The following is a 25,987-nucleotide window of genomic DNA, read 5'->3' as shown; positions in this document are numbered from 1 at the left end:
GTCCTGAAACCTAGCCCAGCCTCTCCAGAACATTAGCTAATTCCATCTCCCTGCACCACACTATTGACAGTCCCTTCCAAAATGAAAAAGTTAGAGTGGCCACAGCCCAAGTACTCCTAAAGAGTAAGAGAAAGATCAAAGGTGATGGTGGAATTAGACAGAGAAAGTAGGGTTTAACAAACGAATGTGACTGCTGAATCATTAAATTGTTATCTCTTTTAGTTCCCAGTATCTTGATCAGCTAGAAGTAAAGACTTAAAATTGTGTAATTGTAACCCATACCAAACCCTGAAATCTGTCCTACAACTCATTGTTGCTGTGTGCTTTGAAATTTACTGCTTTTTTTGTATATATGTTATTTTTCACAAAAAAGAAAAAGAAGTCTATTGTGATGATAAATGCACGTCTATAGAATAATATTGTGAATCATTGACTGTACACGTCACATGATGATATGATATGTGAATATACAATATATAGCAATAAAAATGAAAAAATGGGGTGACAAGAGATCAGGGTGACAAGGAGGTTCGCTTTGCACTGGACCCCCTTTTTGTTAGAAATTTTTTTTAATGCTGTGCATGTGTTTGCCATCCGGTGATGTAGAGGGAGTCCAGAGGCCGTGCTCCGAGGGGAGGGGCGCCTGGCCCATTGTGACCTCTGTGCTGACCCTTGGCCTTTGTGACAGTGACCCCTGGGACTGGCCAGGCGTGGTGCCACCTGGGGCTCTCTTAGCAGGAGGGTGGCAGGTTGGGCCCAGGTCCAGTTGTGGACCCGGGGTCAGGAAGGGGTCGCAGGGAGGCATGGAGGGGCCGAAACCCCTGGGCGCCTGCGGCCACCCCCACCCCCAGCGCCCCCCACCCCCAGCACCAAGCCACGGAGGATTCCTGGAGCAGCGGTGCCAGGGATTTGTAAGGTGGCCCTGCCTGGTTCCCCTCACCTGCACCCATCCAGTGGGGTCCATGAGACCTCTCCCAGTCCTGGGGGCAGAGGGCGGGGGTCCCAGGCTGGGCAGCGAGGCACATGGGGGCATTTCCTCCGACCCAGAGGGACAGACGCGAGGGCAGGGCCAGAGAAACGGAACGGGAACCAGACCAGGAGAGACAGAGGCCAGGCCCGGGTGGGGCTGGACGCTGAGTTTAGGGCGAGGGGCCCCCAGCTCAGGGCCCGGGCCCTGCCCATCCCCACAGCCAATGGGAAGGAGCCCCGCCTCGCCCGGGGCAGCTCCCCCCCAGCTCCAGGATGGGCTGCCGCTCCCCACGGAGCCGTCCTTTCTCCAGCTGCAGCAGGAAAACCGACGTCTGGTGAGCTGGGGAGCCCCCCTCCCCTGACCACAGAACTGGGCTGCCGGGTCCTGGCCAGGACGGGTGATCTCATCTCTCCGTCCCCCCCCCCCCACCTCCCCACCAAGAAAAGGCAGAACCAGGATTTGCAGGAGCAGCTGGGGGCCCTCCTGGGCCCAAGACCCCAGTTCCTGCCTCTGTGCCGCGACCATTCGAGCTGCACGGCCCTGGCCTGGGTGAGCCAGGGACGGGGGAGCCCCGAGCCTGCAGGGTGGCTGTACCCCTGAGCCCAAGCAGCCCCCACGTCCTGTCCCCCACCTCCCTCGCAGCCCCCTGAGCCGGCCAGGGCCCCGCTGCTGGAGGACAGGAGGCCGCTGCAGCTGTTGCAGGGGAACCTGTGCCTGGGCCAAGAGTCCTTTGTGCAGCAGTCACAGGTGAGCGAGCGGCCGGGGCCTCGACAGTTGGACTGACGGACCAACGGACAACCCAGGGAAGGGACAGAGGGGCCGGGGGCGCCGCTTAGTGTCCCCCGCCCCGCGCAGAGCGAGCTGCAGCGGATCCGGCTGTCCTTTGAGCGTAGGAAGACTGCAATCACCCAGGTGCCCCGCCGGGCCAGGGCGGGGGGCACCAGGGGGACCCCAGCTGGAGGGCTGCCTCACGGGTCCTGCTCTCCCAGGGCGTGACCACGCCCCCCTCCGCCAGGTGTGGGACGGCGTGGCCGAGGTGCACATGGCCCTGAACAACCAGGCCACGGGGCTCCTGGTGGGTCCCCGTACAGTGGGACAGGGACAGTGGAGGCGGGTGGGGGGCAGGAGTCGGGGGTGGGAGATGAGTAAGGGGGCGGCGGGTGAGGGTCAGGACTGTGGGGTAAAGGGCAGGGGGCAGGGGCGAGGGGCAGGGGGTGGGGGTAAGGGATGGGGTGGGGGGATGTGGTGAAGGGCAGGAGGTGGGGTGAATTGCAGGGGGGCGTGGTGAAAGGCAGGGGTCAAGGGAGAGGGACAGGGGCAGGGGTAGGGAATGGGGTCGAGGGACGTAGTGAAGGGCAGGGAGCGTGATGAGGGGCAGGGGGCCGGGTGAATTGCGTGGGGTGGGGTGAGGGGCAGGGGGCTGGGGCCAGGGGTGGGTGGAGCAGGGCGAAGCCTTTTCCCCTCCCGCCCAGAACCTCAAGAAGGACATCCGCTGTGTGCTGGAGCAGATGGAGGACATCCAGCTGGAGATTCTGGGGTGACGCACGGGCGGGGAGGGGGGCTGGAGTTGCGGGGGTGGCCCTGGAGCCCAGCCACCAGGTGGTTGTGGCACTGAGCCAGGACGGGGGGTGGTAGGGGTGGCAGTGGCAGGTGGCCAGAGGGAACTGGGGGGGCGGCCCACTCCCTGAACCTCCGCCCCGCCGCCCGCACAAGGAGGGGCGGGCTGGGGGACAGTGCACCCTGACCCCGCGGCTCCCCAGGGAGCGCGCTCAGTGCCGCACGCAGGCCAGGAAGGAGCAGCACTTGGGTTGCATGGCGGTGAGCGCCCCCACCCCCACCCCTACTGTTGGTACTGTCTAAGGGAGAGGGCGGCCCTCCGGGGCTGGGAACCTGAGAATTGGGGGGAGGGGTCCTGGGTCGGGTGGGGGTGTGAGGGGGGTGTCCCGGCCGCCTCTGACCCGGCCCCTCCCTGGCAGAAGGCGCAGCCGCAGGTGGGAACTGCCGAGGGCCACCGCGGCCAGCTCTGGTAGGTCACTGCGTGGGCAGCGCCCGGGACGTCCCCGCGGCTCCCACAGCCCTGACGGCCGCCGCCACTGCCTGCAGGGTGCTGGGCCTGCGGCTGCTGCTGGGCACCCTGCTGGCCTGTGTCGCCGCCTACGTGTACGTGGTGGACCCCGCGCCCTTCGAGGGGCTGCTGCCGCCCCTGCTGAGCCGCGCCACCGTCTGGAAGCTGCGTGCCTTCCTGGGCCCCTTCCTGCGCGTGGAGGTGGACGACTTCCTCCCCTTTTAGGCCGCGGGCCCCGCAGCCCCAGCGAGGAGGGAGGCCGGCAGCCGGCACTGTCCCGGCTGCCCCGCGCTGGCCCCTGGCCCCTGCCCGGCAGCGCCGTGTCCCCAGCGGGAGCCGTGGAGAGGATGGCGCCGGGCTCTGTCCTGACGGCTGGACATACAGTGGTGACCTCAGGTGGCGTGTGAGCTTTGCTTCCGTGGGGACGGGAGGGCACGGGGTGCTCGGGGTGGGCCCCCCACCTCCTCCAGCCACCCGATGCAGCCCCTGGTGGGAAGGACCCCTCCATATACCCACCCCATCCCACCCCGACGGGAGGGTGCTCCGCTGAGCCACGGAGGGCAGCTCCGGGCCCCACCCCCTTCCCCCAGCTCCCTGCATGGGGGAGGGGGGTACCCATGCTTTCCGGAGAGCCCTCCACCACTGAGCTTCCAGGTGACCCCAGGGTTTCCGTCCAGATCCCACCCCCCGCCCAGTGGCCTCTCCACTGTCCCCATCCCCCACCCCGCCCCCCTCCACACCCCTGCGACCCACGGACCCGTCCAGCCCCTCTGTCCCAAGGCTCCCAGGACTGGGGGACCACGGTGGTGGACAGAGTCGTGGAGGTAAAACACCAAAAACTTTATTGGGGGGTTGAGTGGAGGGGCAGCAGATATCCATTAGAACAATATAGAATCGCTTTGTGATTTGCTGGCCCCAAAATGGGGGAGGCAGAGGTGCAGCCCCAGAACGGGTGCCCAGCTCCGCTGGCCTCGCAGGGGGACCCCCTCACCCCCGCACAGGGTTAGGAGCACCCGGAGTCCCCGCAGCCGGGGCAGGGCCTCCCAGGGGCTGCCGTGGCTCCAGGAAATTAAGGCATCGTCTGCTCCTGTGCTGGGGGGGGTTGGAGGTGGGGGCGCGGGTGGCCTGCGGGGACAAGACGGGGTTGACTCCTTCCGGGCACCGCACCCTGAGAGCCCCACCCAGTCCACCCCGCAGACCCTGGGAAGGCCCCATGGTGAGGGGGGAAGGTGGCGCCTAAAGTGCTCAGTCAGGCAGCGGTGGGGGGTGTGACAGCTGCGTCCGGGAGGGGTGAGTGGAGGTGTAGGGATGTCGGAGCCCCGTGGCAGCTGGGGGTTTCCTGAGGTGGGTGGACTGAAGGTCGCGGGCCCGACTGCTGGGAGGCCCCTGAGGGCCCCGCCGAGGGGCCCCTGGAGCCGGGCCTGCCACGTCCCCCTGCCTCCCCCCAGTCCCGCCCCGAGATCCGCGGTCACCGCGGCCCGGGGCCTGCTACTTGGCGCCCCGCTCCGGCCCGGCGAGCCGGGGCAGGAGGCTGGAGGCCGCCGAGTGCAGGCGGCACGCGGCCCTGCGCGGGGGCGCCGCAACCCGGCTCCAGGGGCCCCGCGGCGGCGTGCGGTCCTCGCGGCGGCCCAGGTGGCAGAGGTGCAGCCCCGGGGGGGCCCGGGGTTGGCCGCGCCGCCCCCATCCGCGGCTGCAGGCACCGATCCGGCCCCTGTGGGCCGCGGGGTCCGCAAGAGAGAAGCAGAGAGAGGAGGTCAGCGTGGGGGGCGGAGGAGGCGACCCGGGGGCTCCACGGCCCGACAGCACCCCCACCCCACCCACACCCGGTCCCTGGGGCGCCTCACGGCTCCCACCCAGGCCCGGACTTGCCCAGCCCCCACTTTCGCTGGTGTCTGCGGGAAACAGCGCAAGGATAGGCCAGGGGGTGGGGTGGGGGGTGACAAAGAGGCGCCCAGCGAGAGAGGGGCAGCTGCAGGACCTAGCAGTGACCCCCGTGGGCTCCCCATTTCCCACCCACACGCTCAGAGCTCCCCAGCCTCTATCCCAACGCCCGCCACCGCCAGGAACACGCAGGCCTGGGCAGATGGCCCCTCCTCTCCTGGGAGTGCATCTCAGCGACAGCCCTGGCTTGGCCCAAGAAAGGGACCGCAGTGACTCTTTTCTTTTTTTTTTAATAAAATTATATATATATATATATATAGATGTAGATAAAAAACATAAAACAGACACAAGGCGAGCAGACGCTGTTGTGTGCTTACTCTGGGTCCCAGGCCGGCGGAGCCCCGCCCCGGGGAGGCCGACAGGCAGAGCGAGGGCCCAGGACTCTGCATGCTTCGGGGCGGAGGGGGGGGCTGGGGGTGTCCTGGTCTCCTCCACCCCAGGCCCACTCCCACCTGCCCACCAGCCCCCAAAGGGGCAGAAGCAGGAGTTAAGGCTCCATGAAAGCGCGGTCTGGCGGGGGGGGGGGGACGGGGGTGGGGGGGGGTCCTGGGAGTGGACGCGGGGCCCGGCACGCAGCTCAGCACACAGACAGGACATGCGCCACCAATGGGGCGAGACGGGACACACAGAGCTGGGACCCCCACAGCTGGCTGTCTGTCTGTCCACCAGTCCGTCTGGGCGTCTGGGGCTGGGCCAGGCCCCCTGCAGGCGTACTGCGCTTTCTGAGCTACAAGCTTCCAGCAGGGTCCGTGAAAGGCAACGAGTTGGGGTCGGTGGGGCGGGAGGGGCTATTGGGGGCGCGGCCGGGGTGCACCCCTTCCTGCCTACAGGATGCTGGGAACTTGCCCGAGGGCCGTCCCGAGGGTGGGGGGAGCGGCTCGGCCAGGGCCCAGCAGGTGCAGCCCCCCCACCCAGACTGGCAGGGGGCTGGGCGAGCGTCCTCCGTCCTGGGGGCGGGCGGTAGGGGGTAGCCACACGCGGGCCTGGCCCTCGTGCCACTGGGGGGCATCCGTCTGTCCATCCTCACACGGAAATCTCGTATGTGGTCCCGCCCACGCCGGACACCTTCCTGACGAGCGCGTGCCGCGTGGGGCTGGCAGGGGACCCTGGGGGGCCCACGGTGGGCCCCAGGCGGGCCAGGCCAGGGGACTGCCCATTAAGCTTACTGGGGGGGGTCTTCAGCTGAGAGTGGTCCCTGCATCAAAACAAGCACAGACACACACGCACACAGTGAACACGGGACAGACGGAAAGACAAGGACCAGATGGACGAGACGACCACGGACCACACGCCCTGGACGGTGCCTGCCGGTCCTCGGGCCTCACCGGGAAGGGACAGGGGTGGGTGGGTGCAGCGCCCGCCAGGGAGGAGCGCTCCTGCCACAGGACAGACCGACAGACGTCAGCATGGCTGTCCCCGGCCCAGAGGCCCTGACGTCTGGCACGGGTCACAGAGAGTTCCAGGAGCCCTGCTCTGCCCCTGCCCTGAGATGACCTGCCCCGGTTCTGAGTTGCTCCGATGGCCACACCCACCCACCCATGGGAAGACCAAAGGCGGTGCTGCGCAGGAAGGCCAGCAGCGCCTAGGGGGTGTGTGCCTGCCCCACTCCAAGCCGGTGCTGCCCCAGTCCGCAGGCAATGTGGGAGCCTGCATTTGGGGCATCGGGGCACAGGCGAGGACCCTGCGACGTGCCCTGCACTTGGCCAGACATAGGGCAGGGTCTCAGCTCACGTGCTGTGAACCGCCAGGGGCCCTGAGACAAGCCTGCCCTCTCTGGGCCTTGGTTTCCCCAGTGAGCAGCGGGACTGTGTACCCCCACTGAAAGCAGCTGCTTTGCTGCAAGGAGGGCATGTCCCCCGGCTCTGGGCCTCCTTTGACACTGGGCCCCAAACGCACCCCACCCCACCCCACCCCACATGAGCAGGGACTGCCTGATCTGGGAGGCCAGCAGCCATGGCCACAGGAGGTTCACGCAGCCGTGGTCACCAGCTCTAGAGGGAGAAGCCCTGGCCCCTCCTTGGCACAGGGAGCATGGGGTGCCGGGCTCAAGAGGAAGTCCTAATCAGTGGGTGCCTGGACGTCCCCATGGCCAGGCCACCCCATGGCCCAGTGCCTGGGCTGAGGACCACAGGGCAGGAGGCTGTCCCCACATCCGCCCTGGCAGCCACAGAGCCCTGGGCCTGTGCTCGGCCACAAGAGACCCCCACCAGGGCCGCCGCGGGTGGCTCAGACGCCTGCCCCCCCAGCCCGCACGTGAAGCCCACCCGATTCCCGGCAGCGCCCACCTCTGCACAGCGAGCGCCGGTGGCGGCTCCGGGAGCTCGGCGTGGATGAAGGACACAGCTTTGGAGCCCGCGAAGGAGGGCGAGCGCGGCGTGCCGGGCGGGGAGGGCGGGCCCTGGCGCGCGGGGGACCTGCGTGAGCCGCTGCCCGGCCGGGGTCCCGGGCCATTGTTGTTGGCCAGGTCGGCCTGCAGTGACGACGAGGAGGACCGCGGCGCTCGGCTCACCACGCTTGACAGCGAGGACAGCGAGGTCTGCAGGGCCGGGTTACGGGCCCCCCCGAAGCCAGGCCCCGCCCCGAGGTCGTCCCTGGAGCCGTAGCGCAGCACGGAGCCGCGGGCGCCTTCGGACAGCACGCTGGCCTGCTGCAGGCTGTAGGAGCTGGGCGCGTCGTACACGCCAGAGTCGCCGAAGAGCGAGTCGGCCTGGGAGCGCAGCAGGCGCTCGCGCTCCTCCCTGTCCTTGCGCTCCTGGATGGAGGCCATGATGGCCCTGGAGAGGTTGTCGTAGCGCACGGGCGACGGCTCCCGCGGCCGGGGACCCAACACGGGGCTGAAGCTGCGGGGTGGGGGCCGCGGGGGCTCACCGGCTGCGCCCGGGTGTAGGTAGGGGGAGCGGAAGGTGGCCAGGCCAGCCACCGGGTGGGCCGGACACGCGTGGGCACCGGGCGAGCCAGGGGCCAGTAGGCTGTCGAAGGACAGGCTGCCGTTGCGGCTGGGCAGCGCGTGGGGGGGGAAGGGCCCGCGGTGAGGCGAGGGGGGCCCGCCCTCGGGGCGCAGGGGTTGCAGGGCCACGTGGTCTCCACCTCGCCGGCCGGCGGCCTTCAGGCTCAGGGAGCGCAGGGCCCCCGAGAAGGCCTCGGCAGTGCTGAGCGGCGGGGACGGGGGGTAGGCCGCACGCAGGCCGCCGGGCGTGAAGTCAGGGAGGCCCAGGCTGGGCTCGGATGCGAAGTCCAGGCTGTGGGTGCTGTCGTCCCCCAGGGCCAGGGAGTCGGGGCCCAGGACCTGCAGGGAGGAGGGACGCATCCGGTGCTGCCTGCCTGGGGCTCGGGGGTGTGAGCTGTGGAGCAGGGCACCTCTGTGCCCACACCATCCCAGCTGCCCCCTCCACCATGTCAGGACAGATGGCACAATGATGAGGGAAGGACGGACACCCGGTGAACTGGGCCCTATCCCCATCCTATGCCCAACACTCCCTGCGCCAGGGGCACCCAGGTCAGAGGTTCTAGTCAACCAAAGCCCTTGGCAGGGCAGCACTGGGATGGAGGGAGGAGGGTGGAGCAGTGTGTGGGGAGCAGAGAGGGCAGGGCAGCTTGCGGGGCAGCGGGGAGGGCGGGGCAGCGTGGGGGGTGGTAAGGGTGGGGCAGAGTGGGAGGGCAGGGTAAGCGGCCCCTCCTGCTGGACTAGCCCTTGCCCACCCCCCAGGCCCGCCTCCTCAGGCCAGGCCAGGTGTACTGACCGCTGGAGGTCCTGAGGCAGGACGTGAATCCTGGGACAGGCTAGGGGGGCCATGGCCCCCCTCTGTAAGGGCCCAGCGCCTCCTGCCTCTGGGATGGCCGTCAGAGGACCCAGGCATGCAGAGTTCTGCCTCGTTCTCAGGCAACGGCTCCACCCACAAGCCTCACATAACCCAAGAAACCAGCGTTCCTTCCTAAACGAGCTCGACTCTCCAAGGCCTTCCCGTGGGCCTTAACAGAGGGACCAGTGGTGGAATTCCAGGCATCCCGGCACCCGCCTACTGGGCCGAGGGGGGGTGCTGGTCAAGGAGGCGTGGCCAGGGAAGAGTGGGTGAGGCCAAGCTCAGAAGGGCCAGGAAGGGACCAGAGAGGCGGGGCCAGGGATGAGGGTGGGGGCGGGAGACGACCCCCACACCAGCCCCTCCCAGGATACCCATCCTTGCCCCATCCACCCACAGGCACCCAGTGGATAGGGACCTGCCTGCACCCACCACCCTCTGAGACCCAGGAGAGGCTGCTCCTGGTGACACATCCACAGGGCAGGGCTGGACAGTGCAGCTGCATCCTCTGGGGCGTGGCCTCCCTGGGCATGGCCTCACCTGGGGTGGGGCTTCCCTGGGTGGGGCTCCTCACCTGGTCTCCCGGCCCGCAGAAGGGCGCCTTGGGAGCAGTGGGGAAGGCTGGCCGGAACTTGTACATGGCAGGGGTGGGTGGGCTGGTCCTTACAGACAGACTGCTCTCTGGGAGAACAGACTACAGTGAGACTGGAGTGGGGCAGGGTCCCCAGGGTGCACCCGTGCCCACCGCTCAGCAGCCCCCGCCCACCTCACCGGCACTGCCCCGGCGCGGGGTCTGCAGCTCACTGTCGAACGTGCTGGCCTCCACCTTGGGGGGCAGCGGTGGTCCCAGGTCCAATGGCTTCTCGTCCAGACGGTCCAGGCTGCCCTTAGACTGGAGGGTGGGGGCAGGGGCAGGGGGCGCCCAGATGAGGGGCAGGACTTCACTGGGACCCCAAGCCCTCCTACCTCCGGCCTCTTTAGGCCCTCGATCTCCCGCACCAGCGTGCCCCCACCTTGCTGCGGCCAAGGCTGGCCTTCAGCCCGTTGTCACTAAGCTTGACCTTGAGTGGTGCGGCCCGCTCCAGAAGCTCAGGCCGCAGGAAGGGGGGCTTCAGGCTCACGGCCAGGGGCAGGCGGGGAGGCTCTACCACGTACCTACACAGGGACAGGCTGTCACAGGCCGGATGACCCCAGCCCACACATGCACACCAGAGATGGGGCTGGGACCGGAGCACACAGGCGGGGGCCACAGCTGCCCACCCCGTGCTCACCCGGGGCCAGGCCTCACCGGGGCGCCAGGGGGCTGCACAGCACATGTTCCACATTCCCGTAGCAGCCGCGGGTGAAGGGGTTCACACCTCCGCGGAACTTCCCCGTCACCTGCAGACACGGAACCTCAGTCAGCCTGGCCTCCAGGTTCTGGGCCAGGGACAGGTGAGGGGCCTGGGGGAGGCAGCTGGCCCTCAGGGGGCAGGGGACAGCTCGGGGCCCCCACTCTCACCCCCGAGCCCACCGGGAGCCCGAGGCCCACCCCGCAGGGAGCTGGCAGGATCTGGGGCCCCTCTCCCGCCCCTGAGCCTGTCAGCCCTTGGCCCGCCCGGGTCCCCCACCCCTGCCCACCCCACTGCACCTGCTCGTTGGTGGTGCGTCCCCTTGTGACCAGCAGCACGTGGAAGCCCGTGAGGCCGATAACAGGGATGAAGAAGAGACCAGCCACACACATGACCGCCATGCTGGCCCGTCAAGGCCAAAGGCGCAGGCACCGCCGGCCTCCCACCCCCCACCCCCCACCCCCCGCCGGGCCAAGGATACGTGATGGTGGTGTGCGCGGCGCCCAGGCCCTCGGCGTGGTTCAGCACGTAGACCAGGCCGAAGGCCACGACGCCCACCATGTGCGCGCTGAGCGACAGCAGGAACAAGAAGAAGTAGCGGTAGTTGCGGCGCCCGATGCAGTTGTTGACCCAGGGACAGTGGTGGTCGAAGTCCTAGGAGGGAGCAGGGGGTCAGGGCGGCCGGGCGGGGTGGGGGGAGGGGGCGTGTCGTGAGGAGGGGCGGGGCAGGCAGTCACCTCCACGCAGTTGTCGCAGACGCTGCAGTGGGAGCAGCGGGGCGGGCGGTAGAAGTGGCAGGTGGCGCACCACTTCATGCGCACCTGGATGCCACGCACGTCCACGTTCTTGTACAGCGGGGCCCGGAAGTCGTCCTCCTTGTCCTCGTCCTCGTCCGCTGCCGTGGTGGGGGAGGAGGTGGGGGGGAGAGGGTGACTCCCTTGCACCGCCTCCTCTGCCAGCTCCCCGCCCCCTATACCACCTCACACCGCGCCCCCGCCATGACCCTGGGGCGCTCCCACGGCAGCCACTCTCACTCTAGCAAGAACAAGCAGATACGCAGGCCAGTGTGGGGCCCCACCTCGGGGGAAGACGCCGGGATCCATGAAGGTGGCCATGCTAAAGTTGGCCAGGACGAAGAGAAAGACGATGCCATTGTAGACGGGGACTGCTGGGGACACGGCACGCGTCAGCCACGGGCACCTGCAGCGGGCAACAAGCCAGGACATTGGTCTGTGGGACGGGCCGAGGGAGGCAGGGAGGACGCCAGGGGTGGCAAGGGGCAAGCCAAGTCTGCGCGTCCCCAATAGCAGCGGGCGCTGGACTGGCTCCAATCTGGTCACTGCCCTGTTAGGAATTCAACTGGCAGCCAAGGAAATGGAGGCCCGGAGATGTCAGGAGGCCTAGGGTCACCCACTGTACAAGGAGTGAGCAGGGGCCCATCAAATGCTGCCCTGTCCCTGTTGCTGGGGCCAACACAACACAGGCAGACCCAGGCAACAGCAGTGACCGGCTCCCTAGGACCTGTCTACAGGCCCCTCACCAGGGTGAGGTGCAGGTTTGGGGAGCCTGGTCCTGGAGCAGTAAATGCATGAGGGGCGTCACCACTGGTGCGAAGTGCAGTGTCAGGTATCGGGGACCCCAACACATTCCCAACCATTCAGCCCCTTCTTTTGAGCTTTTGACCTCCAATTCCAGATGCCAGTGTGGAACCCTCTAGAAAAGCAGAAGGTCCCACCTGCCTTTGCCTCCCCTAGCAGCCCTTGATGCCGGCTTCAGTGACCCTCCTCCAGGAAGCCTTCCTGAGCTCTGGCACCCTGGCCCGGCCTTGTGGTAGTGTCCACAGAGGGTGGGGGGCTTGTTCACAGTCCTCTGTAATGCCACCGCAGCACTGCACCCTGCAGAGGCCCACGGCCCCACCCACTGCCCGGCACCACCCACTGCTCGGCCCCGCCATCCAGCCGTCTACGCTGTGCACCCCTACCAGCCTCGCCACATGGGCACCTGTGCTCCGTGGCACAGAGCCCCACTATTTTTAGCGGGAACCAAAAGGCTATTTAAAGCTTGTACTTCCCACGGCAGCACACACTGCAGGCCGGGAGCCGCTAGCAGCCACCCCCCTCCTTGCCAGGGCCCCAAAGAGGGGACATGGCTGGGGACACGGCCTGGGATGGGGATTTGCGGGGAGGGCACTCCTCCATCAGCCCCCATGCCAGGCCCAGGGCGTACACCACAGACACCTGCCACGCTCCCCACCCCTGCATGCTGAGTCAGCATACAGACGGCGCTTAATATATGTATGGGACCTCCAATCCGGTGCCCCCCAGCAGGCGAATGGCACAGGGGGCGGAAGCCCCCAACACCAGAAGGGTGGGCTTGGCAGGAGGGGCGACACGCCTTCAGGGGAGAGAGGCAGGCCCACGGGGTAGGTTCACTCCATTTTTGTGCAAAACAGCAAAATGAAAATGCAGGTCCCTTGTTAGAAAGCAAGGAGGGATTTAAGGTGGTGACCAGAGAGCATTTAACTGCACCCCGAGCAGGCCTGCGTCCCCCGCGGGGACCCCACCAGTGTCCCCAAGCACCCTGAGCATGGTCTCCGGAAGGTCTTGCCATGTGTGTGCCCAGGAAGCCTGCCAGGGCCGCTGAGGACATGGGGTAGATGGCAGACATGGTGTGTGCAGCAGACAGACAGGCAGACACGGTGTGTGCAGTGAACGGACAGGCAGACACAGGGTGTGCAGCAGACAGGCAGATATGGTACATGCAGTGGATGGACAGGCAGACACAGTTGTAGCAGGACGGACAGGCAGACGCAGGGCGTGCAGCAGATGGACAGGCAGACATGGTGTGTGAACTGGGACAGGACACGGTGTGGGCAAGGGGACGGACGGGCAGGCGGGTGGGCAGCGAGGGCTGGGGCACGTGGGGAGAGACCCTGGCAGGGCTGTCTCTGGTGTTGCTGGGGCCTCTATGGGTCTAAGCGTCATGGACGCTGCCCTGCTCGGGGCCCCAGTTTGTTCCTGGGAGGAATGGGCACCTGCAGGCCCTGTGCAGTCTAGTCGGGGAGACCCTCCTGCGCCACTGCCCTGGGAGCGAGACAGGGCCTGAGCTGGGGTTCAAGCCCGCACCTGCCCTTCTGCCATATGGATGAGGGGTCGCTGCTGGCCCAAAGCTGCCCCAGCCTCAGCATCCCCTGGACCGGAGGTGTGGGGCCTGGGTGAGACGCTTTGGGGAATGGCAGACCAGGGTGCCCATGTGGCCAGATTTAGGACCAGCCATGCCTATACAGACCTCTGGGGCTCCGCCAGCGGGGGTCAGCTCCACCCAGCAGAGTCAGCTCTGCCCGAGGGGGGTCACCTCTGCCCAGCAGGAGGTCAGCTCCACTCAGCTGGGGTCAGCTCTGCTCAGTGGGGGTCAGCTCCACCCAGTGGGGGGGGTCACTTCTGCCCAGCAGGAGGTCAGTTCTGCCCAGTAGGGGGTCAGGTCCACTCAGCTGAGGTCAGCCCCACCCAGTTGGGGTCAGCTCCGCCCAGTGGGGAGGTCACCTACACCCACTTGGGGTCAGCTCCACCCAGCAGGGTCAGCTCCAGGCTGTGTGCCTGGGATCAGACCTCCACATGCCCATGACCCATCTCTAAGGGTGGCCTCCCCTAACCTAGCAGGTGAACCCCACCAGGCCCCAGACTAGCAGCCACATGGAGAAATGGATGAAAGGGCACACACAGGTTTGTGCAAAGACACGTGTGTGCCTGTGTGAACACATGTGCATGAGCACACACAGGAGCGCGCACACACACTTACACACACACACACAGCCATACCCAGGACACCCACGTGGACATGTGTACACGCAGAGAGACACACCAGGAACACGCAGGGTCACATGGAGCCACAAAAACTTGCAGAGACCTACAAACATGCACATACACACACATGCATATACTCACAAGCACACACATATGCACACTCCAAATGCAGAGGCACAGATATCCACGTGCAAGACACAACCCCCACTTGTGACTGCACACAGACAGACATGCACGCTCAGTACATGCTGGTACATACACATGCACATGCACCCAGGCACACCCACACATACGCACACGCACACATGAAGATGCACACACGCAGGTGCGTGGCAGACACGTTCCTCCTGCCGCCACCTGCCGGGGCCTCAGGAAGCCCCTCGGGCTCTTGGAATCACTGTAGGCAGCTTGAGGTCCTTCTGGGAGGGTGCTGCTGCCTGTGGGAGCGACATGCCCTCTGTCCACTCCAGGCTCCCCTGCTCAGGCCGGTCTAGGACCCCCCCACCTTGAGCGTGTCAACTCCTGAGCTTGGGGGATGGTCACCTGCGGGGCAGGTGGCAGCCACTGGCCCGATGACCAGCTCCTCGCTGGCTCGAGGCCGGGCCTGGGAGCCTCCGGAGCGCAGGGCCCCACCAGGCCAGGCAGGGAGACACCACCCAGCTGCAGGGGCCGAGGGGGGCAGGCTGCAAGGGCCGCATGTGCACCACAGCTAAATGTGGAATGGAAAAATTTAAATCAGACACTTTCATTTAAAGCAGGCTTTTCATCAGCACTGTTTGTGTTCGAGGGCGGCGCTCACCCACGAGGATGCGCCGAGCCAGGGGTCAGCAGGCGTCCTGCCCAGGTCGGGCCGGGTGGGGTCTGGGGTCCCACAGTGACTGCTGCCCTCACAGACAGGCGCCCCGGGCAGATGGGGAAACTGAGGCTCAGAAGAGCCAGGAGTAGCCCAGGCCACACCTGGTGGATCCCGGCAGGGGGCCCGAGGGTCCACTCCTGGACCCACCACTACTGGCCTGAGCTCTGGCCTGTCCCTCATGTTCACAGGGCCCCATCCCTTAGCGGGAAGATGGGCGTGGGGTGGGGACCAGGTCGGGGGTCCCCCACTGCTCCCAGCACAGGACCCAACCCACTCTGTGCCACCATTAAGGGCTTCTGCACCCCAGGAACCCAGGAAGGCTTCCAGGAGGAGGCAGCTCTTGGCATGCAACCATGCCTCTTCTGCTGAGTTGTAGGAATGTCTGGTCCGACCCCGGAGAGACAGTGTAAAGGGGGTGCCCGGGTCTCCAGGTCTCCCCCCACACTGCAGAATGCTGGAGACCGACACCTGCCCAGGGTATGGGTGAGCCTGCCCCACAGGCTTGGTGTACAGAAGGGTACTGTGTGGGCCATGAGGGCAGAGCGGGGGCCTGGGGTAGGCAGTAGCCCTCCTGGACAGCAAGTCGGAGGCTGTGGTCAGGGCTGGGAACAGGTGCCTGCTGGGAGGGGCTCCAGGTACAGCCCCCCAGTCACCCACCTCCTGTCCCTGGCCACTTCCTGGGAACAGAGCCACCCTGGGGAGCCCACTGGGCTGGGTGGGGGACAGGCCTCAGCTGGGGTGTGGGGGACTGCTCCAAGAGGAGGCTGTACGGGTGGTGCTGGGCATGGGAGCCCTGCCTCACCTCCCTGACCCCACCCTGAGCATGGGTCACAGGCAGGGCTGGGCACAGGACAGGTGACTGGGGTAGCCCGCACACCTCGACAGCACCTGGAACCCAGCACCTGAACCCAGCACCTAGGCCCTAGAGCAAGGGAAGGACCCAGTGGGGGCTGCAGGCACATGCAGGAATGGTCAGTCACAGGGACACCCCCTGCCCCAGACGTGACCCCAAGCAAGTGCTGGTGGGCCAGGGCTGGGAGGTGGCCCATATGGGTGAGCAGGGGATGTGAGGAAGGGGCTGCAGCTGGCTCCCTGGGGGTGGGGTGGGGGGTGGGCTCTGATTTCTCCATTGCATTTCACAAGTTCTTCAATAGAAGACATGTCTTACTTTTAGAATAAGAGAAACGACACCAAATTGCTTGGGGAGTGAGAAGCAGAGGTGGACTGGCGGGGACTTGTGCGTAAGCCAGGCCAAGAGAGCAGTTGAGATCTGCACCCTCCCCTGGCTGGGGCACTCTGAGCCTCGGGGCAGGGGAATGGGGCGGTCAGACAGGGTGCGTGGATGGGGCAGGGACAGGAGGCAGGAGGCTGGGGCAGAGGCCAGGGCAGGTGGAAGGGCCAGGTGATGGGGCTGAAGGGCAGGGCAGGGGCATGGAACAGGGTGCCAGGGCAGGCGTTGGGGCAGGGCGCTGCTCCTCCTGGAGTCCCGTGGACCTGCCTGCCAGGCCTGCCCACCCACTGCCCGCCCACCAGCATCTATGTGACAAGGAACATGCCTGTCCCCAAGACAGAAAGAAGCCCGTCCACACAGGCCGTTTTTAAACCCGCTGTTGGCAGCCTGTGGCGCCCACCCAGTCAGTAGTCGCGTTCCTGGAGCTGCCCGCCCCCGTCCCCTCCCCTGCCCCGCTCACTCACCCTAGGAGCTGCCCAGCCCTGGGGCAGAGGCCCTGCTCCCTGCGGCCAACCCTGAGGTTTCAGCTTGGGTCCTCGCCTGGCCAGGGGGGCTCCAACCTTGGCCGTGGGTGGTCACGGGTCTGCTGGATCCCATCCCCTCCTCCTGAAGGGGTTGCCGGACCCCCTCGGCCCACTGCCAGCACTCATCTGGTTGCCAGCCAAACCTGTTTCACGCCAGGGCCAGAGAAGCTCTGTCCCCAGATGTGGCCCAGCCCGGGCCCTCTCCTGCAGCCAGGGTGGGAGGAGGGCCGGGTCAGGGGACACTGGGCACAGGGGGACACCAGGCTGGGGCCATCCGTGCCTGTGGGACGGCACGTGGCATCCAGGCCAGACCCACCTACGCGGGCAAAACTGGGCTCTGACCCCGGGCCAGACAGCTGGGAGGGGACCCAAGGGGCCACGGAGGCTCCACTCCAGGAAGGCTCCTGCGGCCCGTGCCAGGGACCAGTGTCCCCGGTGGGCACGCACCCCATGCCCAGTGCAGCCCTGAGGACCGCTCCCCCACCCCACGCTGGACGGACACACCTGCCCTGCCATCCCCGACCTCTCACCACCCCCAACCCCTCCGGCCCCGTTGATCCCGAGCGCCCGCGCTATGGTCCCGACAGTCCCGCTGACCCCGGCCCCGCTGACCCCTGCCCCGTTGACCCCGAGCCCCGCTGACCCCGCGTCCCCGCGCTGTGGCCCCGGTGGTCCCGCTGACCCCGCCCCCGCTGACCGGCGCCCCCGCGCAGTGACCCCGCCGACCCTGGGCCCCTCGAGGGGTGGCCCCAACGGCTCCGGCCCCGGCTCCTTCTCGCGGCCCCAGGCCCGGCGCGGCGCGCTCACGTGAACACGAAGAAGAGCGTGCTGGAGCCGACGAGCAGCGCGGCCGCCGTAGCCACCGGGATGTACTTGGCAGGTTTGAGGCGCGGCCCGGGGCTGCGGGGCATCCTGGGCGCCGCCGCATCCCTCCGGGGCCGGGCGCCGGGCGGGCGGACGCGCAGCTCCCGCGGCGGCGGCGGCGGCGGAAACCCCGCCCCCGGACAGCGGCGCCGTGACGTCAGCGCGCCCCTTAAGGTGGACCGGGCGGCAGGCGGGACCCGGGCCGGGGCCGGGCTGGCAGTGGGCGGGGCCTGGGTTGGAAGTGGGCGGGGGCCTGGTGGTAGTGGGCGGGGTCTTGGCTGACAATGGGCGGGCCGAGGAGCGGGGACGGGGCTGGCTATGGGAGGGGGCGGGGCTCGCGGAGGGCGGGGCCAGGGCCGGCGAGGGGTGGGGCCTGCCCCCAACACCCCACCCTCCCCTCCCCACCCCAACCTTATGTCCCCACCTCCCACAGCTGCACTCGCGCCACCCCGGGGTTCCCTACTCGAGGGCAGTACAGGGGCCCAGGGGGCGCCCCCAGCAGCCTGATCCTGCGGGGGTGGGGTGGGGGGGGTGAGGGGTCCTGGCAGTTTGGGGACCGCGGCTGCAGCCCCGCACTCGGACCCGGTGACTGCCCTGCTCCCTGCCCCCACCCCCCTTTCCACCCGGGCCCCTGCCTGCAGGGCCCCCATTGCCCCCTCCCCGGCATGGGGCTGGGCTCTGCCCTGGAGGGATGTTGCGCCCAGCCCCTGCCTCGGGGAGGGAAATGGGAGTGGGCGCCACGGCCCCTGGGGGTCATGGGAGGAGCCTGGGACACCCCCTGTCCCCTCTGAGCATAGCCCCTGGCCTCAATCCTGCCCTGGAGCTGCTGGGCCGGCCGTCCCCTCAGCCAGACCCTAGTGAGTGCTGGGCCCCGGCTGTCTCAGGTCATTCCCGGCGCCCTTTCCTGGGGGCTCCACTCCTGCCAGTGAGGCCCCAACCACGCAGGGCCTCTCTCCCTGAAACTGTTTCCCCATCTGCCCCTGGGGGAGGACCATAAGGGGCTCTGCACTCAGCCCATCCAACACATCCCACAAGCCTGGAGGGGGTGGCAGTGGTGGTCTGCTCTCCACTGCTGACCCTGTAGACCCCTCCCAGGCCTGGATCTGTCCCAGACCTGTGACCCCCCCCCCCCACTCCCAGCTGGGCTCCTAGGGCCCCAAGGCCCCTCCCCTGCTGCCTTCCACACTGCCCCATGCTGGTTCCCCCGGCCCTCCTTCTCAAAGGACCCAGCCCCAGTTTTCGGGGGCAGCCGGAGGCCTTTAGGAGCAGGGGGATCCGGTGGGAACCAGCCCTTAATCCCACACCCTGCTGCCAGCCGTAGGGCCCCAACATGAACTGGAGTTTTGAGGTAAGGGGCCCCAACCGAAGCAGACCCCTCCTCACCTCTGCACACATGGTCTTGGGGCCTGGGGACTTGGATGTATGTGCAACCCACCCCACCACCACCGTGCAGCCCCTCTGGGCACACACATCCCGCCCCCTCATGTTCATGACACCCCATCACTGGGCAAAGGGAGGCCCACAGAGCCAGGCAGTTCCCTTCCTTTCTTGGGCTGAGCCTGGAGTCCCAAGCGGGCCACCCAAAATACACAGGACCTCGCGCCAGTCTCCAAGCCCACTCCCCACTGGGTGACAGGCCTAGTGAGTGCTGGGGCCCTGAGGTGATACCAGCCCCAGTGTCACTCCTTGGAACGTCCAGGAAGGGAAAGGTGTAGGGCCAGCGGCCATGAGAAGCCTCTTTCCGCCCTTTGTCTCGCCCTAGCGCTGGCCCTCCACTTTCCAAAACATGCAGCAGTGCCAAAAAAAAAAAAGAAAGAGCTGCGTCTTCTCAGGTCCTCTGTGCCACCGTTGGATTCATAGGGTGGTGTGTCCTGGGAGACACTGCCCTGCCTGTGATGAAGGAAGGCAGCCTGGAATTTTCTATCGCGTGGCATTGTTGTTTTCGTGGGACCCCCAAAGGCGGAATGTCACAACATCCAGTCCGTGCTGGAGGGGGCGTCGGATGCCCTAAGCCAGGGTCTGCTTGGGGGGTGGGGGTTGGGGGAAGAGATCAGACCCCTTCAGGACCCTGCTGCCTGGCTCACATTTCGCCCCATGCCCACCGGGGAGGTCCCTGGGCTGGGGGTACCGCTGCAGCTGCAGACACAGAGGGGACGAGGCCCCCAGCGTCCCTGTTTCAGCAGCCCGGAGTGTCGCAGGGCACTTCATCCTTCAGGCCACATTTTCAAAAGCCACTTCTGCCCGCCTCGAAGATCCTCTTCCCCACTTAGGATGACCTTAGGACAAGCCTCCTGCGACACAAATCCCCAAGCGGCATGGACTCATGGGGAGGCTTGGAAGCATCCTTTATTTGGCGCCCAGTGCTGGAGGGAAGCCCGGCGGTGGCCTGGGACCTGGAGGCTGGCTCCCCTCGCCCTCCTTGGGTGGGAAAGCTCCGGGATCTTCCTCTCTCCCCGGGGTGAAAATCGCCCACCTGCTTGTGGCTGCAGGCTGGCGGGGGAGGGGAGACCTGGCTTGGCACACTGACCAGCATGGCTCTACCAGGGCTCTGAGTCCGAACCCGCCCCCCCCCCCCGCCCCCAAGAGGTGGCCGTGCACTGGGGTCAGACACAAAACCCCTGCCATGTGGACGGGGACACAGGCCAGGAGACGCACCCAGGACACTGCCCACTACAGGAGCCCAGTGCACTGGTGTGCAAGCATGCACATATACACACACACACACGTACACGGCTGCCCACTGGGGGTGCACAGTCTCGCCCCATGGTGCACTGGAGTCAAGTGTGTATGCTAGAGCATTTTATTTGGGACACCAAAGTTTTGCTGCAATGAAGGAAGCCAGCTCACCTGCAAGAAGGGCAATAGTTTTAGGATTTTAGGGATGGCAAAGGATTTCTAGAAATTGGATGGGGGCTCGTCCGTTCTGTAGGAGCAGGCCTGTGGGTTTTATCTTGTATTGGGGACAAATGTCATGAGCCAGGGGCTTGATTGGCTGCTTTGGGCCAGCTGCCGTAATAGAGACTGCAAATCCCTAAAGATGTCAAGAGGAAACTTGAGAGTTCAAAGAGGAAGTAGGGCACAGGCTTTTTAAAAATTTTTTTGGTTCTGGAGGTTTGGTTCCCCAGCGCTTTCTCTGTATAATTTTATCAATTTGCCCCCTTTCGTTTATTCTCTCAGTTATGAGGGCCTAGCCAATGATGTTGGTTTCACTCACCACTAAATGCCTCCTGTGTTTCATCACCAATTTCACCAGTTAGCTTAAGTTTGAGATTTTCCTTGTCCAGTTCACAAGGGCTTTGAATCCTCAGTTTTATCAGCTAGTGCTGGTGAGATAGCATTTAAGGATGGAAAGACTAGGCAATGAGCAGGGGATGTTATGCTCAGGAGGAAAATAAGGGTCCCTGTAGGATATCTCTGAGCCAAAATCCCCTGACCCTAGAAGCTACCTGAAGAGACTCAGGCCATTCAGAACTGACAGGAGCTTAAACTGGTTTGGTGGCTTCTCTGCGCGGGCATCTACTGCGATTGTCATTTACAAATAGCCCTGGGTCCCCCACCTGCACGCACGGGCTGCCCTATCGGTTGTTGCAGTCATTTTGTGCAGTTCCAGTACGTCATCACCTGGTGGCATGCCCTGGGAGAGGGACAGATTTTTCTACCATTCCTAATAGTTAAAGGGACAGGTGGCTAAAGGCTATCTTTTCTAATACCACCTGCAATTTCGGCATATCCACCAACACGGGAGAGAGCTGCCCCAGCGACAAGAACGATGCCAAGACCTGAAGGGTTTGGCCTCGGTTCTGGGTTTTTCCGTGACCCTCGTAGAGCCGCCTCCAGCCTCCTCGTGAACTGTCACGTGCAGAAAGGTCTTTGGAGCCTGTTTCCAGCCTCTGGAAGCACGTCAGAGGTGCCTGGGGATCGGCCACCCCGCAGGAACAACCCAACTCACTTGTCCACACTCAAGGCCCTCGAAGGACTTATCAGGTTCCATTTAAGGAATGTTGGCTTGCAGAGCTGATTGGGTGTAAACTCTGAAAGGAGGTAAAGGACCATCAGTCTTGTTAGCTGCAGTTTTTTTTTTTTTTTTTTTTTTTTTTTTTTTTTGCATGGTCCTTCAGCCCACAAGAAATTTTTGCCTTGAGTGGAGCAAGTTGACCAAATGGTATCTGTCTGGGAACCTCATGTTCCCTGGGTTACCACAATCTTGGTGGGCTATGGAGGGGCAGCCCGGAGTCCTTCTGGAAAGATCTATCTGGGTACAGCTACATGTGTAAGGGGGTACCTGCTTTAGGATCAAGCAGGGTGTGGATGCAGATCCAGCAGGAACTCTGCTTTCGTTTTCACTTGCTATGCGCTAAAGGAAGAGGACTTGTGCTCAAAGCAGGAGGACATCAGGCAGAAGCAGTGTGCAGAGACGATAAAGGTGCATCATGGCAAAGGAAGGGCACTTGGAAAGGAGACTGGGTACTGCCCGAGTTTCAGGGTGAGCATTTAGACAGATGGTGAAATAATACTGGGCAGAAGCATCCACTTCTGGAGTCCTCGTAAGCTCCGAGATGAGAGTGAACTCCCGAGAAGGGCTTCGAGCATGCTTTAGTTGGACCTCAGGGTCCATCTGCCGTCAATGTGCTGCTGTAGCGGCAGTCAGTAAGCTCAAGTGAAGTCCTTGCCTTTCGTTGACGGCTTTTCCATCATAGCAAGAGCCCAGGTGGAACATCAGGCAGTATCCACTGCAGAGGCATCTCAGGAAAGGCAGCCTGGATCTGTGGGAGATGGCACTGGGCACAGACTGGACAGAATCAGCAATTCCACACTGTAGGAGCCTGGGGTCCTGCAGCGTAGGAGGAATAATGGACCTCATGGGGCTTCCCATCTTGATTTCACAGGGGTCTGGCCGGTGCTTTCCAGCGGGGCTGGATCTTCTGGACTTCAGGCTAAGGGAAGGACCCTAGGCCAAGAGTGAGAATGGGGTTCAGGTATTCAGCCAGTTTACGTTTTAAGACACCTTTTGTTTGTTCTGCTTTCCCTGGCAACTAAGGATGGTAGGGATTTGAGGCTTTGGTTGATGAATGAGACGTTGCAAAGTTGCTTGATTACAGTTCCAGGAGCTTCTTCCTTTTGAGGGGCAGGAATTCCCCCAGGTGAGAAAACAAAGTCTAATGGCTTTTGAGCCACTACGAGGGCAGAAGCCTTGTGACAAGGTAAAGGCTCTATACATGCAGAAAACAGACATGTGGTAACAAGGGTATATTTGTGTCCCGTAGAACGGGGTAGCTATGTAAAGTCCATTTGAAGATGTCCAAAAAGGCCCCGTCGGGCGAGGCATGAGACCCACGCCCACCTTTACAGCTTCCCCAGGACTGTGGTAGCAGGTGTAACCTAATTTATGTACTCCTTAGGCTTCTCCTTTAAGGTCCACCCCCATTGTTTTTTCTTCTGAAGATGAAGCTGTAAACTGTAGCTGATTGCAAGCACCTCCAGAGGAGCCTCAGATTAAAACAATGTAACTGACAAGGAAATCTGGTTATTTCTTTTATAGCATGTAGCATTTAAAGGAAACAAAAACTACAATTATGCCACTAACACTGTAATGTTTTCTAAAATCATGCAGATCGGTATGGGGATGTTTCATGGACAATGTAAGGACATTGTGAAATCTCTAGGAATTTCATATAATCTCTAAATATTTGTATGAATAAAACTTGTATCCATTTAAACTCAAAGATAGAAAATCTCTTAATTTGATAATACTTCCATGCAACTCATAACGTATCAAATGAACCTAACTATTTGTAGCACTTCCTTTTATAGGGTGAAAGAAAAATCTTTTGTGATTTTTCCCTGGAAAATCCCGGAATTTGAAATAAAAAAGACTTCTTTTTTTTATTTTCAGAAGACAAAATGTCAAAAGTTGTCATGAAGTCTCAACACAGGATTAAAGGTCACTGATAAACAATAGTTGGTCACCTACTTAACAAAGTGACAATAAGTTTTAAAAAGTAGGGGGCTGTGGTGGTGGCTCAGTGGCAGAATTCTTGCCTGCCACGCTGGGGACCCGGGTTCGATTCCTGATGCCTGCCCATGCAAAAAAAAGAAAAAAAGAGGACTTGTTCTCTTAATAAAGGATGACAAGGTCAGTATAAACATCAACAGGGAGCTGAATCTGACGACATAGAATCATTGCCTTCTAGACAGATTGCTCTAAGAGCAGACCATCATCCAAGAAAAATTCATCATCTTAACCAAATCCTCGTTTCACATGAACATAGTTTGACACAAAAGCTCTTAAGAAATCTTACAAACAAGTTAATCAAATCTGAAACAACATAACCATGACAAAATCCAGGTCCACAAAATTTCTACAACTTTCTACATCCATTTAAGGTTCAGTCCTATACTTTCCTGCTTCCCATTTTGCAACACCCAGCCAATTTATCTGAAGACAAAACTTCTCTTTTTCCTTTACAGCAGCACATCCTGCATACCTTACATAGGTAAATTCCCCCAAATATCTTGGAAATCGTCTTCAACAGATTAAAAAACATAGTAATTCTTAAAATAAAATGCCAGAATGATAACTGCATTTGGTTAAGCACAAATTTGTATTTCTCATCATTTTAAACACTTAGTAGGTATAATGCTAGCTCATTTACTCAGTAAACCTGTATAAATTTAGGAAGAATATACCCAAGTAGAATAAAATCGTATACTTATGTTGTATTTGACATTGAAAATTCGGAAGACAAGTGTTTTATTCAACAGTATTAGTTATTGCTAACTAGTCTTGTTTGCCAAAGTTACTTAGATTGTGTACACTTGAATTTTTAATAACACATTTGGATTTACTTCAACAAATACTCTCCTTGCATGGAAGTATTAAAAGTTCAGTTTCCTTCATTTCTGGGGCTTTGAGTATTAATTTATATAAGTGCTTATTATGTTTAAGCAATTTGAATAGAGCTCTTTGAAGGCGTTTTATGTGTTAATTTAGTATTACCACCTGGAGGTAGGAAAATATACATCAAACATACTGACAGACCAATAGAGAATTCATAGTTTCAAATGAAAGATTTTTCCAGCTACGAGTCAGACAGAAAACACAGAAATACAAAACTCTCTAGTTTATATAAAAGAGCTTTGCTTTTCTCTCCTTGCTCCATTTTTATATTTTTATCAGAATTTTGCTCTTGGCAGATGGGACAAATTGTCGTTATTTATTTCACATGAAGGCTAAAGCCCCCCCCCCCCCCCCCCCGTAAACTGTGGAGTTCTTTTGAGATTTTCTTTGCTTGACGTGTAATTGTTCAGAAACTTTGCCCTATTTCTCAGACCTATTTGGCTCTCATCTATTGTGGAAAGTGGAATCTTGTAGGTCCCTTCCTGGGTCAGTCTGACCAGGTTTTGCCATCTCAGATGTAGCAGTGTAGGGTCTGACCAGCTTGTGTGAAGGCTGACAAAAGCCAGGGCAGCCCAGCGTCAGATGCACCCCAAAAGAATTCTAAATTCTTCTGTGAATAACCGCTGGCCTTATTTGGATAAACCTTTACTTTTAGCTCCATTCAGTTTAAACCTAGGGTTTACATTCTGCTCTAAGAGGGCAGCCAAGCCAGCTTCCGTGGAGGGTTTAATCTTTAAAGGAGGCTGGACTGGCCCTCAGGGGGTCGAGGAACCGGTCAGGGCAGCTTTGGGGGAAGGGCTGGCACACAAGAATGGGGAGCTATGGATATGCAGTTTGTTCCCCTTAATTGTTTTGATCTTTCCTTTTTCTAATCGACATTTACTGAAGCTGTGGTGGAGGGAGCGTGTCTTCCAGCAGCCTCCAAATACTAACCTGGGATCCCCCCTTTATAAGGTGTGATTTTGATCCTACAGAGTTTCCCTAAGGCCCACCCATGAACAAAAAGTCCCAGGCCCACAGCACCAGCAGACAGAAGTGGCGGGAGAGAGAGCTTTGGAGCAAGAGCACCCCACTGCACTGCAGTCATCGAGTCTCTCAGCCCCGGTCTCTTAGCTGTGCAGATGCCAGGCTGACCCCAGTCTCCCCCAGTGAGTAGAGGAAGGAGGCTCACTCCACAGGAGGGCAACTACCGACAGCTGTTGTCACCTGGGTTGGAGCCCCTAACCCTGTATCCAAGAGAAAAAGTTAGAGAGCGGGAGGAAGAAACAAAAACAAATGGAGCCCAAGTCCCCCCTAAAACGGCAACACACCCTGCAGGGTTCAGATATAAGAAAAGGGGTTACCGGGGATGCAGGGTCTCAGCCATAGGAGAGCGGACACAAAAGGGTCTCCACTGGAGCCCGCAGTCCCAGAGGGGCTTCTACATCTCAACAAATTTGTCTAGAGGCAAACTGGAGTATAACATACAGGTTTCGCCATCGTATCAGTGACACTAACACTCTGCTGCAGCAAAGGAAGCTAGATCAATTGCAAGAAGAGAAGTAGCTTTGGGGTTCCAGGGATGGGAAACTAGGTTTACAGACATAAAGGAAAGGAGCCTCGTCCCTGCTGGCTAGCCGAGGGTTTGTTTGCCTCACAGGGCGGCTTAGGGAAGTTAGGATTTATTCTGTGTTGGGTCAAAGTCACAAACCGGGAGACCTGGGCCTT

The 25,987-nt window shown here is 61.9% G+C and overlaps 2 protein-coding genes across 9 annotated transcripts; one reads left to right on the top strand and one right to left on the bottom strand.

Moving 5' to 3' along the window:
- The first annotated feature begins 700 nt into the window (after positions 1–700).
- Positions 701–3,714, top strand: CCDC188 (coiled-coil domain containing 188). 7 transcript variants are annotated; one of them, XM_077160407.1, is made up of 10 exons: positions 701–911; positions 1,191–1,304; positions 1,412–1,519; positions 1,613–1,717; positions 1,826–1,882; positions 1,986–2,045; positions 2,443–2,507; positions 2,731–2,788; positions 2,947–2,996; positions 3,074–3,350. In XM_077160407.1, the coding sequence occupies exons 1-10, from the start codon at positions 804–806 to the stop codon at positions 3,258–3,260; spliced, it is 912 nt and encodes a 303-aa protein (XP_077016522.1). In that variant the 5' UTR covers positions 701–803; the 3' UTR covers positions 3,261–3,350. The 7 variants fall into 7 exon arrangements, 6 of the variants coding, with proteins under 6 accessions (XP_077016522.1, XP_077016524.1, XP_077016520.1 ...); XM_077160409.1 differs by having other exon boundaries at positions 701–916; positions 1,417–1,519; XM_077160411.1 differs by having other exon boundaries at positions 807–911; positions 1,417–1,519.
- A 768-nt stretch (positions 3,715–4,482) lies between these two features.
- ZDHHC8 (zDHHC palmitoyltransferase 8) lies at positions 4,483–17,464 on the bottom strand. Of its 2 annotated transcripts, none has more exons than XM_077160404.1 (11): positions 17,326–17,464; positions 11,183–11,304; positions 10,842–10,999; positions 10,586–10,758; positions 10,404–10,506; positions 10,062–10,153; positions 9,787–9,928; positions 9,545–9,665; positions 9,348–9,454; positions 7,262–8,262; positions 4,483–4,746 (listed from the first exon to the last, which is right to left on the bottom strand). In XM_077160404.1, the coding sequence occupies exons 1-11, from the start codon at positions 17,427–17,429 to the stop codon at positions 4,524–4,526; spliced, it is 2,346 nt and encodes a 781-aa protein (XP_077016519.1). In that variant the 5' UTR covers positions 17,430–17,464; the 3' UTR covers positions 4,483–4,523. The 2 variants fall into 2 exon arrangements, with proteins under 2 accessions (XP_077016519.1, XP_077016518.1); XM_077160403.1 differs by lacking the exon at positions 4,483–4,746 and adding an exon at positions 4,771–6,171.
- Between the last annotated feature and the right edge of the window lie 8,523 nt (positions 17,465–25,987).

This window comes from Tamandua tetradactyla, chromosome 5 (assembly GCF_023851605.1).
Source record: "Tamandua tetradactyla isolate mTamTet1 chromosome 5, mTamTet1.pri, whole genome shotgun sequence".
In the NCBI taxonomy this organism is placed as follows: Eukaryota; Metazoa; Chordata; class Mammalia; order Pilosa; family Myrmecophagidae; genus Tamandua; species Tamandua tetradactyla.
This window is presented reverse-complemented; position numbering and strand designations above follow the sequence as displayed.